Source organism: Haliotis rubra, unplaced genomic scaffold (assembly GCF_003918875.1).
Source record: "Haliotis rubra isolate DU_JTF1 unplaced genomic scaffold, ASM391887v1 Scf643, whole genome shotgun sequence".
Taxonomy (NCBI): domain Eukaryota; kingdom Metazoa; phylum Mollusca; class Gastropoda; order Lepetellida; family Haliotidae; genus Haliotis; species Haliotis rubra.
In genome coordinates, this window is record NW_025767350.1 from 326,940 (window position 1) to 340,929 (window position 13,990).

At 39.6% G+C, this 13,990-nt stretch overlaps 1 protein-coding gene across 1 annotated transcript; it reads left to right on the forward strand.

The window, feature by feature from the left end:
- Positions 1 to 1,451: 1,451 nt before the first annotated feature.
- Positions 1,452 to 12,067, forward strand: LOC124256916 (NFX1-type zinc finger-containing protein 1-like). Its single transcript, XM_046690887.1, has 5 exons — positions 1,452 to 1,519; positions 2,506 to 3,070; positions 5,051 to 5,279; positions 6,567 to 6,641; positions 11,949 to 12,067. Exons 1-5 carry the CDS (start codon positions 1,452 to 1,454, stop codon positions 12,065 to 12,067), a joined length of 1,056 nt encoding a protein of 351 aa, XP_046546843.1.
- The last annotated feature ends 1,923 nt before the right edge of the window (positions 12,068 to 13,990 follow it).

Consider the following 13,990-nt stretch of genomic DNA (forward strand, 5'->3'; position numbering starts at 1 on the left):
GATATGGATGAATATTTGGACATCCAATTCGTGGTGGCGCGTGGTCCTGTGCTCAAAGCTCAGGTCACAAATCAGGTGAAGTTAAGCACCGTCGAGCTCGGAGAGTCCTTGGATGGGTGACTGTGCTTGGCAGTTTGGCTCCTGAGAGTTTCTAGGACTTCAGTCCTGCCCCACAACGAAGCACATGTGACACATGTGGTCTCACCTTAGGCAAGTGAGTTTGTTCAACATTGTCTCTGTTCACCCAGCAGGAAAATGGGTACCCGGTGGGATAAGTCATGTGACTATAACCTTCTAGCGCCTAACAGGCAGCTTTGGTTATCCGGGGTAATAATATGTGTGATGTAGCGCCTTGAGCGAGCATTGAATGCACGGATATAGGCGCGGTTACAAATACCCACTATTATTATTATTATCATTTGGAAACTGAAATGGAATGACGGACGGCATCTATATTGGTACTGGGTACAGTTATTACAAGATTTTCTTGCAACAAGGAAGATAGATGAGCTGAAATACAAGCTTTGCCAGTTCAAAGAAACGGTGACAGAGTACGAAAATGTGAAAAGAAAGATTGATGCGGATATTTTGAAAGAAGCAAAGGTAGTTGGAATGACTACAACAGGGGCCGCAAAGAACTATGAACTATTGGAGTTGGTTGAGCCACGCATTGTTATCATTGAAGAGGCGGCAGAAGTTCTTGAAAGTCATACAGTTACATCAATACATCGGGGATGTGAACATCTTATTCTGATTGGAGATCACCAGCAGCTTCGTCCCAATCCAAATGTGTATACTTTAGCCAAAAGATAGAAGCTTGAACTTTCATTATTTGAGAGAATGGTTAACAATGGACTCAGAATCAACTGTCTAACAATTCAGCATCGAATGCGGCCCTGTATTTCGAGACTGATGAGATACATTTACCTTCGTCTTGAGGACCATCCCAAAGTTTCCACCATTGAAGACATAAAAGGTATTGCCAAGAACCTGTTTTTCATCAGTCACTCTGAAAACGAAGGTAACAAAGAAGATTTAATGAGTCACTTCAATGAACTTGAGGTACACTACCTACTTAGACTTTGCAGGTATCTCCTCCTGCAAGGCTATCAGAAGTCACAGATAACAATTCTAAGTGCGTATTTGGGTCAAGTTTCTAGCATAAGAAAAGAATTGCCACAGTCAGAGCTGTGGACAATTATCAAGGTGAAGAGAATGATATTATCCTCCTGTCACTAGTAAGGAGTAACGTTGAGGAAAAAGTTGGGTTTCTAAGGATTGAGAACAGAGTTTGTGTGGCTTTGTCAAGAGCAAAGATGGGAATGTATGTCATGGGCAATTTTGATTTGTTGACCAAAAAGAGTGACATCTGGAGAAGGATTATCTCTGACGTGAAACAAAAGGGTGAAATTGGACCGGGATTACCTCTGTATTGCCAAAACCATTCAAACATGGAGGGAATTGTTGCAACTAAACCAGAGGACTTCAATGCTGCTCCTGATGGAGGTTGCCTGCAAAGGTGTGATACCGACTTAATTGTGGACATGTTTGCCAATTATCGTGTCATCCACTTGACAGAGAGCATAACTTATATGAATGCCAGAAAGCGTGTCTCCAAAAATGTCCAGCTGGACATCCTTGTCAAAGCCATGTTTTGACACGTGTGGGAAATGTATGTTTGTGGTCTTCAAAGTGATGCCAGAGTGTGGCCATCCTAAGGAGGGATATTGTTGTGTACCTCCTGAAGAAGAACAATGTCAAATGCAATGTGAAAAAGTTTGTAGGTGGGGTCACCAGTGCCAACTGAAATGCTTTGAACGATGTGAACTGTGCCAAGTTATGGTATCTCAGACTTTGCCAAAGTGTGGTCATCAACAAGAAGCTGAGTGTTACCATGATTCAAGATTTATCAAATGTAAACACGACTGTGAGAAAGTATGCCCAGAAGGACATCCATGCAAGAAGAAATGTCATGAAATCTGTGGAAAATGCTTAGTCTTAGTTCCTAAAATTCTTCCCAAATGTGGACATGAACAATACGTTCAGTGCTCTGCTGATCCTATAGGTGTACAGTGCAAGACAAACTGTGAGCAAATCTTACCGTGCGGACACAGATGTAGCAAATGGTGTGGCACAAAGTGTAGGTGTAAAACATTCATACTCAAGCTCTTGAGTTGTGGCCATCTAAAGTCCATTCTGTGTGACGATAGAGATCTCCTAAATCTTCAGTGCGAAGCAAAGTGCAAAACGAACCTGAAATGTGGTCATCCCTGTGATGGGTCATGCTTTGAATGTTGGGGAGGACGTTTACATATCCAGTGCACAAAGGAACACAAATGCATGCTTGATTGCGGGCATATGAGTGAAATTAAAGGCACATACACCCCACCTTGCAGTCGCAATTGTCCAATATTTTGTGATCACCATTTGGAAACTGAAATGGAACGACCGACGGCATCTATATTGGTACCGGGTACAGTTATTACAAGATTTTTTTGCAACAAGGAAGATAGATGAGCTGAAAGACAAGCTTTGCCAGTTCAAAGAAACGGTGACAGAGTACGAAAATGTGAAAAGAAAGATTGATGCGGATATTTGGAAAGAAGCAAAGGTAGTTGGAATGACTACAACAGGGGCCGCAAAGAACTATGAACTATTGGAGTTGCTTAAGCCGCGCATTGTTGTCATTAAAGAGGCGGCAGAAGTTCTTGAAAGTCATACAGTTACATCAATACATCCGGGATGTGAACATCTTATTCTGATTGGAGATCACCAGCAGCTTCGTCCCAATCCAAATGTGTATACTTTAGCCAAAAGATACAAACTTGAACTTTCATTATTTGAGAGAATGGTTAACAATGGACTCAGAATCAACTGTCTAACAATTCAGCATCGAATGCGGCCCTGTATTTCGAGACTGATGAGACACATTTACCTTCGTCTTGATGACCATCCCAAAGTTTCCACCATTGAAAACATAAAAGGTAATGCCAAGAACCTGTTTTTCATCAGTCACTCTGAAAACGAAGGCAACAAAGAAGATTCAATGAGTCACTTCAATGAATTTGAGGTACACTACCTAGTTAGACTTTGCAGGTATCTCCTCCTGCAAGGCTATCAGAAGTCACAGATAACTATTCTAAGTGCGTATTTGGGTCAAGTTTCTAAAATAAGAAAAGAATTCCCACAGTCAGAGTTTCATGACGTCATTGTCACGACTGTGGACAATTATTAAGCTGAAGAGAATGATATTATCCTCCTGTCACTAGTAAGGAATAATGTCGAGGAAAAAGTTGGGTTTCTAAGGATTGGAAACAGAGATTGTGTGGCTTTGTCAAGAGCAAGGATGGGAATGTATGTTATAGGCAATTTTGAGTTGTTGGCCAGAAAGAATGACATCTGGAGAAGGATTATCTCTGATGTGCAGCGAATGGGTGAAATTGGACCGGGATTACCTCTGTATTGCCAAACCCATTCAAACATGGAGGGAATTGTTGCAACTAAACCAATTTGCCAATTATCGTGTCATCCACTTGACAGAGAGCATAACTTATATGAATGCCAGAAAGCGTGTCTCCAAAAATGTCCAGCTGGACATCCTTGTCCAAAGTCATGTTTTAAGAAGTGTGGGAAATGTATGTTTGTTGTCATCAAAGTGATGCCAGGGTGTGGCCATCCTAAGGAGGGATACTGTTTTGTACCTCCTGAAGAAGAACAATGTCAAATGCAATGTGAAAAAATCTGTATGTGGGGTCATCAGTGCAAACAGAAATGCTTTGAACGATGTGAACCGTACCAAGTTATGGTATCTCAGACTTTGCCAAAGTGTGGTCATCAGCAAGACGTTGAGTGTTATCTCGACCCAAGATTTATCAAATGTAAACACGACTGTGAGAAAGTATGCCTAGAAGGACATCCATGCAAGAAGAAATGTCATGAAATTTGTGGGAGATGCTCAGTCTTAGTTCCTAAAATTCTTCCCAAATGTGGACATGAACAATACGTTCAGTGCTCTACTGATCCTATGGGTGTACAGTGCAAGACAAACTGTGAGCAAATCTTAAGGCATGAAGTGTAAAACATTCATACTGAAGCTCTTGAGGTGTGGCCATCTAAAGTCCATTATGTGTGACGATAGAGATCTCCCCAATCCTCAGTGCAAAGCAAAGTGCAAAACGAACCTGAAATGTGGTCATCCCTGTGATGGGTCATGCTTTGAATGTTGGGGAGGACGTTTACATATCCAGTGCACAAAGGAACACGAATGCATGCTTGTTTACGGGCATATGGGTGAAATTAAAGGCACATACACCCCACCTTGCAGTCGCAATTGTCCAATATTTTGTGATCATGGTCAGTGTGACAACAAATGTGGTGAAGAATGTACGAAATGTTACAAGAAATGCACTTCACGCTGTCCACATTTTTAGTGTAGCAAATCATGTGACGATACATGTCGACGTGAACGTTGCTCCAGACCATGCAAAAGACGGCTCCCATGCAAGCATCTGTGTCCTGGATTATGTGGCGAGAAGTGCCCAAACATTTGCAGAACATGTGACCCAGACGAATTTCCATTGAAACCAAGCCCCTCTAGACACAGACGAAGACGAAGATATGTACAACTTTCTGACTGTGGACACGTGTTGGATATGACCTTTCTGGATTTGTGGATGCAACCATTTTTCAACGAATATGGGGTAGCTGAAATAGGTTATAGAAATTGCCCCTGCTGTGTTCTAGATATAATCAAATTCTAAAATGCATGCAGGCTGACATTGTTGAACTATCCTCTGCTAAGACAAAGAAAGAAGAAATCTTTCAACAAGCTATCGAGAGAGCCATGCCCCAAACAGAATTACATCACATTGATTATTTTGAAAGATTAGGATTCAGAAGAAATTGTGAACTGAGCTGGATAACTGCACAAATTAGATTCTCACTCTTAAATGATGTGCGGAATATTGAGAAAACCACACAAAAATGGGATAGATCTTCGTCAAATTTGAAAGTGATCAATCAGTGTTCAGATGACAGGATATACTTGCAGAAATGGATTTGTAAACAGAGGGATTATTTCAGTGAACAAGAAACATCTGATGCAGAAAAGGAACTGAGGCGTCAGACGTTACTATTGACCCTTCTAAATGTTCTGGAACATGCTAACATCATCAACAGGAAGGAAGAGAACTTTCCTTCTGCTGATAGGGAAGTTGAGCCTGATTCTAAATACCCGATGCTGAGCGACGTGCTGTGGAGAACGGCATTAGACTCTTACGGCAAGCAGGGCCACTCAGTCCACGCGCATTATCCAAGATAGAAACGCTTACAGAAACATTGTCTGTCCCTGGATCTAATGATCTACCACTAAGGCTTCATGTTCAAGATGTTGATCTACCCAAACCTTTTGTTTTTGGATGCTGGTTCAAATGCAGAAACGGTAAGTTTTGTAAACGTATGTTTATGTATCACCACACGAAGGAACAGTATTACCCAAATTTAACCATGTGACAAAATAAACGCATCCACGACCGTACCATATGGCGTGGAGATCCACATTTCCACAGGCATTTCCAGTTTCCTGAGTGACAGGTGCACTGAATTGATATCAGGTGTTTCTTAGCAAAGGCTTACTAACAGTAATGTGATATAAGTATTTGAGTACATACTGGGGCGATCAGATGAACCCGTACCCGTACCCGTACCCGTTTGATGATACCACACTTGTACTCACTTTGTGAATAGTCCATCTAATGCATCTCATGGCTTATGCAACATCAACAGTAGACTAGCCAGACTGGTTCATCATTTGTAAGGCTTGGCATGATAAACTGTTTATATCTAAATCATTATTAACGTGTGTTTTTTTTCTAATTGGCAGCAAATTCTGCACACGTGTTGGTGGTTAGACACATGGAATTGTGGTCACATGACACCAACACGTGCATTGTCGCTTTTTCACAAAACAGTGTGTTGCATGCAACCCGCGTGGTTCACCATCTGGTATTACGCCACTATCAACTACCTTGTACTACCCTTTTTCAAAATAATTCATTCTTCCCAATGAGAAATTTTTGTTCAGTTACATATCATGACGTGATCTATATCACAACTGATTAGAAGTGACATGATATCATCGATGCTTTTACATAGGATTCGGTCACTCCCTCCCCACGGGTGCCTACTTGGTAACTGCTTTATAAAAAGTGTTTAATCCATGTCCGATAATTTAACCGCATTTTGATGCCTACAAATGTTTGAATCATAAACCTTTTTTAAATTGTCTGGACTAAAAAAGTACATTGATGCAATATTCAGATACTCAAGTCCACTTTATTTCTAAATTTGTTTTCATTTGGCAATTTATGTATCTCCAAATCTCGATTACTTACAATCCGCCGATTGGAATATTGCTGATATAAATGCAGCGTTAAGCACAACAAACGAACAAACACAAGTCTTTTCACTGGTAAATGGCTGAGCTCTTGGAGTAGTAATTGCTATAATAACGTTTCTTATGCATTTATTGTTTTGGAAAGCTCACACAAATATGTCTTCTTAAGCAGGTCACACGTTCTTTGAGGGCAGCCCGTACAAGAAAGCCAACCTGGATGAAGTCAAGTGTCCTGCATGTATCGAAGGTAAATTCAGCATTTGGTTGCTTATATCGGAGGTAAGATTGAACTAAAACCCTGAGAGAACTTAATCGTTCATTCACGCTCATTTTCGGGTTATGATCTCATGCTTGTCATTAAAACTGTGAACAGAAATCTCTCCAGAATGTTTACTGTGCTTGTGTTCTACATACATTCGTTTTATGAACCTCAAAACTGCGCTACCTCGACGGCATCTTTAGGTGTTTAAGCCAATCAGATGTTTCGGAACCTTGTTTGGGAATATATATGTGAATGCATCTTTTCATGGTTGCAGAATAAATCAATGCTGCACAACCATAAGGTGAATGCGTCACGTGGACTGATGAGGAGGACCACATCTGAATTTATCGTCTCACCTGGTGTTTCCGGGATTCTCAAAAGGCATTTCGGGTGTTCCGTTGTCAAAGATTCCAAAGAATCATGGTTACATATCACTCTGAGCGTAGCTTTCACTGAACCTCAAAGATGTCATTCAGTTGTTCAAGACCAAGTTGAGATCGACAGATTTTATTGAATATAACATTCTCACCAGTGAGGTATGTTGCATGTGTGATGTATAGTAGTGATGTATACTTGTGAGGCGGTGGGGTAGCCTAGTGGTTAAAGCGTTCGCTCGTCACGCTCAGACCGGGGTTTGATTCCCCACATGAATACAATGTGTGAAGCCCACTTCTGGTGTCCATGATATTGCTAGAATATTGCTAAAAGCGGCGTAAAACTAAAGTCACTAAGTCACTGTATACAAGTGTTGAACAATCATCTTTAGTATTATTTCTCATACATGAAGTATTTTGGACTAAATAGCTAGTGTGCCATGTATAGGCAATGCATGATCTTGGTCCAGTAAAAGTTGATATGTAAAGACTTACCGTTTGCTATTACGATTAGTGATGTCAATACATAAAGTATACTTTTGATGACAAAGATTGCTACATGCAAGTATTATGTAATCGCTGTCTGGTAGAACTAGTAATACCTAAAGAATATTTTTTATCGCAATTTTTCCAGGTGTTGTTTAATACAGATTAGTGATGCACATATCACAAAGATACATGTGCCACATCAAGGTTGTATAATACAGTGTATTATAATTAGTGATGTAAACATATAAGGTATGCTTTTGATTATACCGTTTGCTACATGCCGGTGTTGTATAATCCAGTTCTAGTGAGATTAATTATGTAAATACCTCAAATTGGTTCTGATGCTAATGTTTGCTACACCACTCTATAATATAATCCAGTTCTAGTAAGATTAGTGATGTAAATATATGTGTCTTGATGAGAAAGTTTGCCATATGAAAATGTTCTTTAATGCTTGTCTAAAGTACTGTCGGAAATAAAAAAACAACTGTCTATTTTCACATTTATATCAACAATGTATGTAGGTCATATGTGAAAGTGTGAAATATCTGTTAAACTGAGTTCGGCCTAACTACAGTCTCAGTGGTAGGGAGATAGGAAACGTAAAAGTACAGGGATTTGGAACGTCGCCTGGACGTCCTAAAACACGATCTTAGGAATGGCCTCATCAACATCAGAGATTTTGCAGATGCTGCATCTCACCTGCTTCATGTGGGATGATTTCGAATCAGAAATAAAATGGACGAAATATAATACTTTTCTCCTGTTGTCTGTGCTTTCAACTGCATAATCCGGATTATCACCTTGTGTAAACACTGGATTATCTCTGTCTTTTTTAATCCCCTGTTGATTGGTATAATGTCAAATGGACAGGACGTCGACCTTTTTTCTTACCTGAACCGTGACATGTCACCCAAAGGTCGACGTCCTGTGCAGACACCGTTTTATACATCTCAACATCATCTTTATGAAAGAAAGACACGTCAGATGTTAATCAATACACGAGACATATTCAACACACAAGAAAACGCATAGAATATCTTTGAGATGACCCCTTGTGCCTCTAGGCAGCACGTGCATTTCATGCCGGATGTGTCCACGGTCCGTCGCCATACTTGGCTGAGCGACCTAATTCTCATCTAAAGTCTGATCTATTGTTTTAAACAGCTATTCGTTAAAAAAATTAAGTTTTGTCCCGATTTTACGAGTAAACATGCTTTTCTGGATATCCTACTATGCATCCCACTGAACGTCCAGTTAGGCCTATTTGGGTAATTTCGACATATGCTATTTGCAATTGTGTAAATTTTAGGGATTCAGAATAACAGCCAAAAAACAGTTGTTGTTTTCTATTTCCAACAGTACTTTAGTATGCTTTTTATGTACATACTGCAAAGATGCCATATCTAGGCGTTGAATAATACAGATTTATTATAATAAGTGATGTCAACACATAAGGTATGCGTGGGCGGTGGGGTAGCCTAGTCGTTAAAGCGTTGGCTCGTCACGCCGAAGACCCGGTTCGAATGCAAATAATCCAGTTCTAGTGAGATTAATTATGTAAATACCTCAAATTGGTTCTGATGCTAATGTTTGCTACACCACTCTATAATATAATCCAGTTCTAGTAAGATTAGTGATGTAAATATATGTGTCTTGATGAGAAAGTTTGCCATATGAAAATGTTCTTTAATGCTTGTCTAAAGTACTGTCGGAAATAAAAAACAACTGTCTTTTTTGACATTTATATCCACATTGTATGTAGGTAATATGTGAAAGTGTGAAATATCTGTTAAACTGAGTTCGGCCTAACTACAGTCTCAGTGGTAGGGAGATAGGAAACGTAAAAAAGGACTTTACTGAGAAGAGATTAGTGCAGAAATGAAGCAGTGTGTCAAAGTCTACTTATTTGGAACAGACCTTGGTTTTATGCAAATTAGTGTGCGGTGATATTGTATTACAAAGGACACTTTTAAAATGCCCATTTTGAAATTTGACTTAGCTTCATGACGTACAAAATAATATTTTTATAACTGTGAAGCTCTTAAGGATGTAGCTGCCATGGAGTCTCACTACCACTATAAAAACAAACATGCATGGGGGTCGTCTCAAAAGCAAAACCAGATCGGGTGTCGCAGGCGGGGGTTGGGGTCGGGTTGGGAGATAGAGATATCAACTATGTAAGGTAAGATAATCCTTTAGGGGAATTAAACTGGGCAAGTAACAATTTACACATAATATCCAGTCCTGTTGATCTTCGGGTCATGCCACCTATATGTTTTGAGACCTTTAGTACGATAGCTGATTTAAGCCTTTCTATGAGTATCATACTGTTTTACATATCTCAACATCATCTTTATGAAAGAAAGACACGTCAGATGTTAATCAATACACGAGACATATTCAACATACAAGAAAACGCATAAAATATCTTTCAGATGACCCCTTGTGCCTGTAGGCAGCACGTGCATTTCATGCCGGATGTGTCCACGGTCCGTCGCCATACTTGGCTGAGCGACCTAATTGTCATCTAAAGTCTGATCTATTGTTTTAAACAGCTATTCGTAATTTTAGTTTTGCCCGATTTTACGAGTAAACATGCTTTTTTTTATATCCTACTATGCATCCCACTGAACGTCCAGTTAGGCCGATGTGGGTTATTGCGACATATGCTATTTGCAATTGTGTAAATTTTAGGGATACAGAGTAACAGCCAAAAAACAGTTGTTTTTTCTATTTCCAACAGTACTTTAGTATGCTTTTTATGTACATACTGCAAAGATGCATTTGCCATATCTAGGCGTTGAATAATACAGATTTATTATAATAAGTGATGTCAACACATAAGGTATGCGTGGGCGGTGGGGTAGCCAAGTGGTTAAAGCGTTGGCTCGTCACGCCGAAGACCCGGGTTCGAATGCAAGTATTATGTAATCTCTATCTGGTAGAACTAGTAATGGTGTCCCCCGCCGTGATGTTGCTGGAATATTGCTGAAACCGGCGTAAAACCAAACTCAGTCAGTCAGTCATAAGGGGATGCTTTTGATTATACCGTTTGCTACATGCCGGTGTTGTATAATCCAGTTCTAGGGATATTAATGATGTAAATACCCCAAATTGGTTTTGATGCTAATGTTTGCTGCATCCCTTTGTTTATATAATACAGTTCAAGTAGATAAGTGATGTATATATATGAAATGTGTTTTGTTGAGAAAGTTTGCTATATGTAAGTGTTCTATAATGCCTTGTTATGTAGATACCACGAAGATACATTTGCGGTATCTAGGTGTTGTATAGTCCAGTTCTAGAGAGATTAATTATGTAAGTACCCCAAAATGGTTTTGATGTTAATGTTTGCTACAGCCCTGTGTAACATAACCCAGTCTGTACAAGTAAGACAGGTGATGTAGATATGTGAAGAGGGTTTTGATGAGAACGTTGTACGTGTTGTATAATGTTGTCTGGTAAGATTGTGATGTAGATACCTTAAGGATGCAGTTGCTATATCTAGGAGTTGTATAATCAAGTTTTAGCAAAATCAGTGATGCCAATGCTTTTGATTATACTTGCAACATGCAGGTGTTGAATAATCCAGTTCTTAGGAGATTAATGATGTAGATACTCCAAGGGTGGTTTTGGTGATCAAGTCCGGGATACATAATCCAGTGACCAACGTAATGAGCATCAATCTATGCAACTGGTATACGATAACATGTGTCAACCAAGTCAGCGACCCTTACGACAAGCACGGCATTGGGTTGCTGAAAACCAATTCTAACCCGGATCTTCAAGGGTGAGATTAGTGATGTAGATACCCCGAGAATGGTTTTAATGATAATGTTTGTTGTACCAAGGGGTATCAAGATCCTGTTCTAGTGAAATAAATGATGTGGAAAAAAAAGTGTGCTGGGGTGAGAAAGTGTGAAATGTGTAGATGTTATTGCAGTTCTAGTGATACTTAGATAATATTTTGATGCTAGAGTTCGCTATATCTCAGATGTAAGAAAATCCATTTCTGGTAAAACATATAAATGTCTGAAGTATATACTTTGATGAAAATGTTTGCTATATGCAGGTGTTATGTAATGCCGTCTATAGAAGTAAGACAATGTTCGATGTTAAGGTTTGTTCTATCAAGATGTTGTGCAATTTGGTCAAGGATGGTTAGTCATCTCTATTTGAAGTGTGTTTTTAATGACACAGTTTACTGTATATATTATCCAGCTTTACTATGATTTCGCTGAAAGATCAAAGGCGACGACTGTACTTTTTTTGCATTACGTCACACTGCAATGACGTCACTACGCCATTCTAGTCTGCCCCTTCGTAATCAAACGTACACTCGGTAACTGACGTCACGATGCATGTCAGTTGTCATCGCCTCGTAAAGTCTCCTACAGTGAACTACTCCGCAACACCCTGTTTCCAGCTTTGCAGTTGCTTCACTCGGCTAACATCACAGGTGGAAACATTACGTGTAACCTTTTTCGACGGATGAACGTCTCAGCTCGAATCACATTCAAACTGCGACACGGCAATGTTCGCTGACTGAGCCTATGTCCATAGTCCCACAATACATCCGTGGAATGTCGTGTGACTAGTCAACCTTCATCTGGATTTACTGTTCAAACCAATAATTTACGATAATCACAGACTTAACTAAAATAATATAGTGAAGATATTTAACCCAAACGTCAACCGTCTTAAAACTGTTTATCATTTGATTTCACGGCAAGGTACGTCTTAACGTAGGGGGCAGTCATGTCGCTGGAAGAGCCCGCCAGTTAGCCCTGAACGAGGATTGTTAAGTTAGGTCACCGACACCGTCGCTTTTCTGTTTGTTTTCTGCCTAGACTAATTCCTGTGTGTATTAATTTTGGCATGTTAGAAAAGAAAAACAGTTCGCTCTACCCCCATGAATAGTGTAATAAAGTACATTAGGCCCTGAACTATTCGAACGTTAAACCACTCGGACGCAAGCGTCCTCGTTGGGGTATACGACCTATGCATGGGGGTAGAGCAAACTATATTTCTTAAACAAAACATGATTTTTTACTGCAAAGTATGCCAAATGCAGATAGAACCCAATTTCAGTAAGAGTACCTCAAAGGATAATTTGATGAAAAGGTTGCTATATGCAAGTTTTAAATAAACCGGTTGTAGTACGGTTAGGTGGGTCAATACAGACAGTAAACTCTTAATAACAATGTGTACTATTTCAGGTGTTGTGTAATTATATCGTAATTTGATTAGTGATGTAAATACATAACATGTTTTTGATGACAGGTATGCAGGTGTTACATAATCCACATCTGTAATATTATGATGAAGTGCATTATATGCACTTTGGAATTTATCTTGCTGAAGAAAGAGTACTGATGAAAATACAGAAATATGTAAATGTATAAAAGGATGAATAGAATTTCCTGTTTCTGTTTGACGGTATTGTTGTTTTGTGTGTGTGGTGTAAATTCATAAAGAAGGTCTAAAAGACAGTGCTATATGCAGGTGTTGTGTAATCCAGTTCCAGTAAGAAATGAGTGAGTGAGTATGGTTTTACGCCACTTTTAGCAATATTCCAGCAATATTTCGGCGGGGACACCAGAAATGGGCTTCACACATTGTACCCATGTGGGAAATCGAACCCGGGTCTTCAGCAAAACGAGCGGACGCTTTAACCAAGAGGGTACAACCGCCGCCCCCCAAAATACACTAAAACATTTTTATTACCCCTCACATTAAGTATAGTGCGTCCATGTTAAACTGCGACTCGTTAGCTCAGTGGGGTATAGGAGTAAAAACGGCACAAGTATGAACTTTCGTTGAAATTTCTGTCTTGGCATCTAGGCGGTGATGTGTTAGGGTGACGTGGGGCAATAAGAGACCTCTGCTTCATGTTGGGGATTAAAACCTAAAGTATACACTTCCATTTCTTAAACATGAAACACGCATTCATTAAAATATATCAGTAATAGATCAACATGTCAGAGAGTTAAAATGATTTCAAACTAAAGAACTTTAGAACTAAATCTGTCTAAGCTATTTGAGATCCCATCTAAATTGCATCATAAAACCCAGATGATGATATAAAATCTAAACCTAGCCATTGCATCTTGGGCCCCTATTCGGAGTTGTGTCCCTTTGGCCTGCAATCATATGTTGGAATCTCCAGTTGTTTTGAATGGCTTGAGGCCTTACCAAGATGATCACGGTCGTAGACTTGCATCAGTTATGGCTTTCTGTCTGACGCAACGTCACAAATACTTTAAATACTGTTTACTCACTCACCCACTAAAATGAATAGCTTTGATGAAACGCGAATGCAATCAATTCCATCGAGTTTCATCTATTGAAGACATGACAGAGATAATGCATCCATTTAGAGTCGTTCATGTTGTTCCACTGGGCACAAAGTAATCATATCTGCATCGATATATGTTCATGTCCTTTTATTGATACACGCCTGTCACT

What these genes read in the sequence shown, in the direction of transcription:
- LOC124256916 (XM_046690887.1), top strand. Translation starts at nt 1,452, where the DNA reads ATGGAGGGAATTGTTGCAACTAAACCAGAGGACTTCAATGCTGCTCCT. An exon ending in GTCACTTCAATGAATTTGAG is followed by an intron (nt 3,071 to 5,050) that starts GTACACTACCTA and finishes ATATACTTGCAG; the next exon opens with AAATGGATTTGTAAACAGAG. An exon ending in AACGGCATTAGACTCTTACG is followed by an intron (nt 5,280 to 6,566) that starts GCAAGCAGGGCC and finishes CTTCTTAAGCAG; the next exon opens with GTCACACGTTCTTTGAGGGC.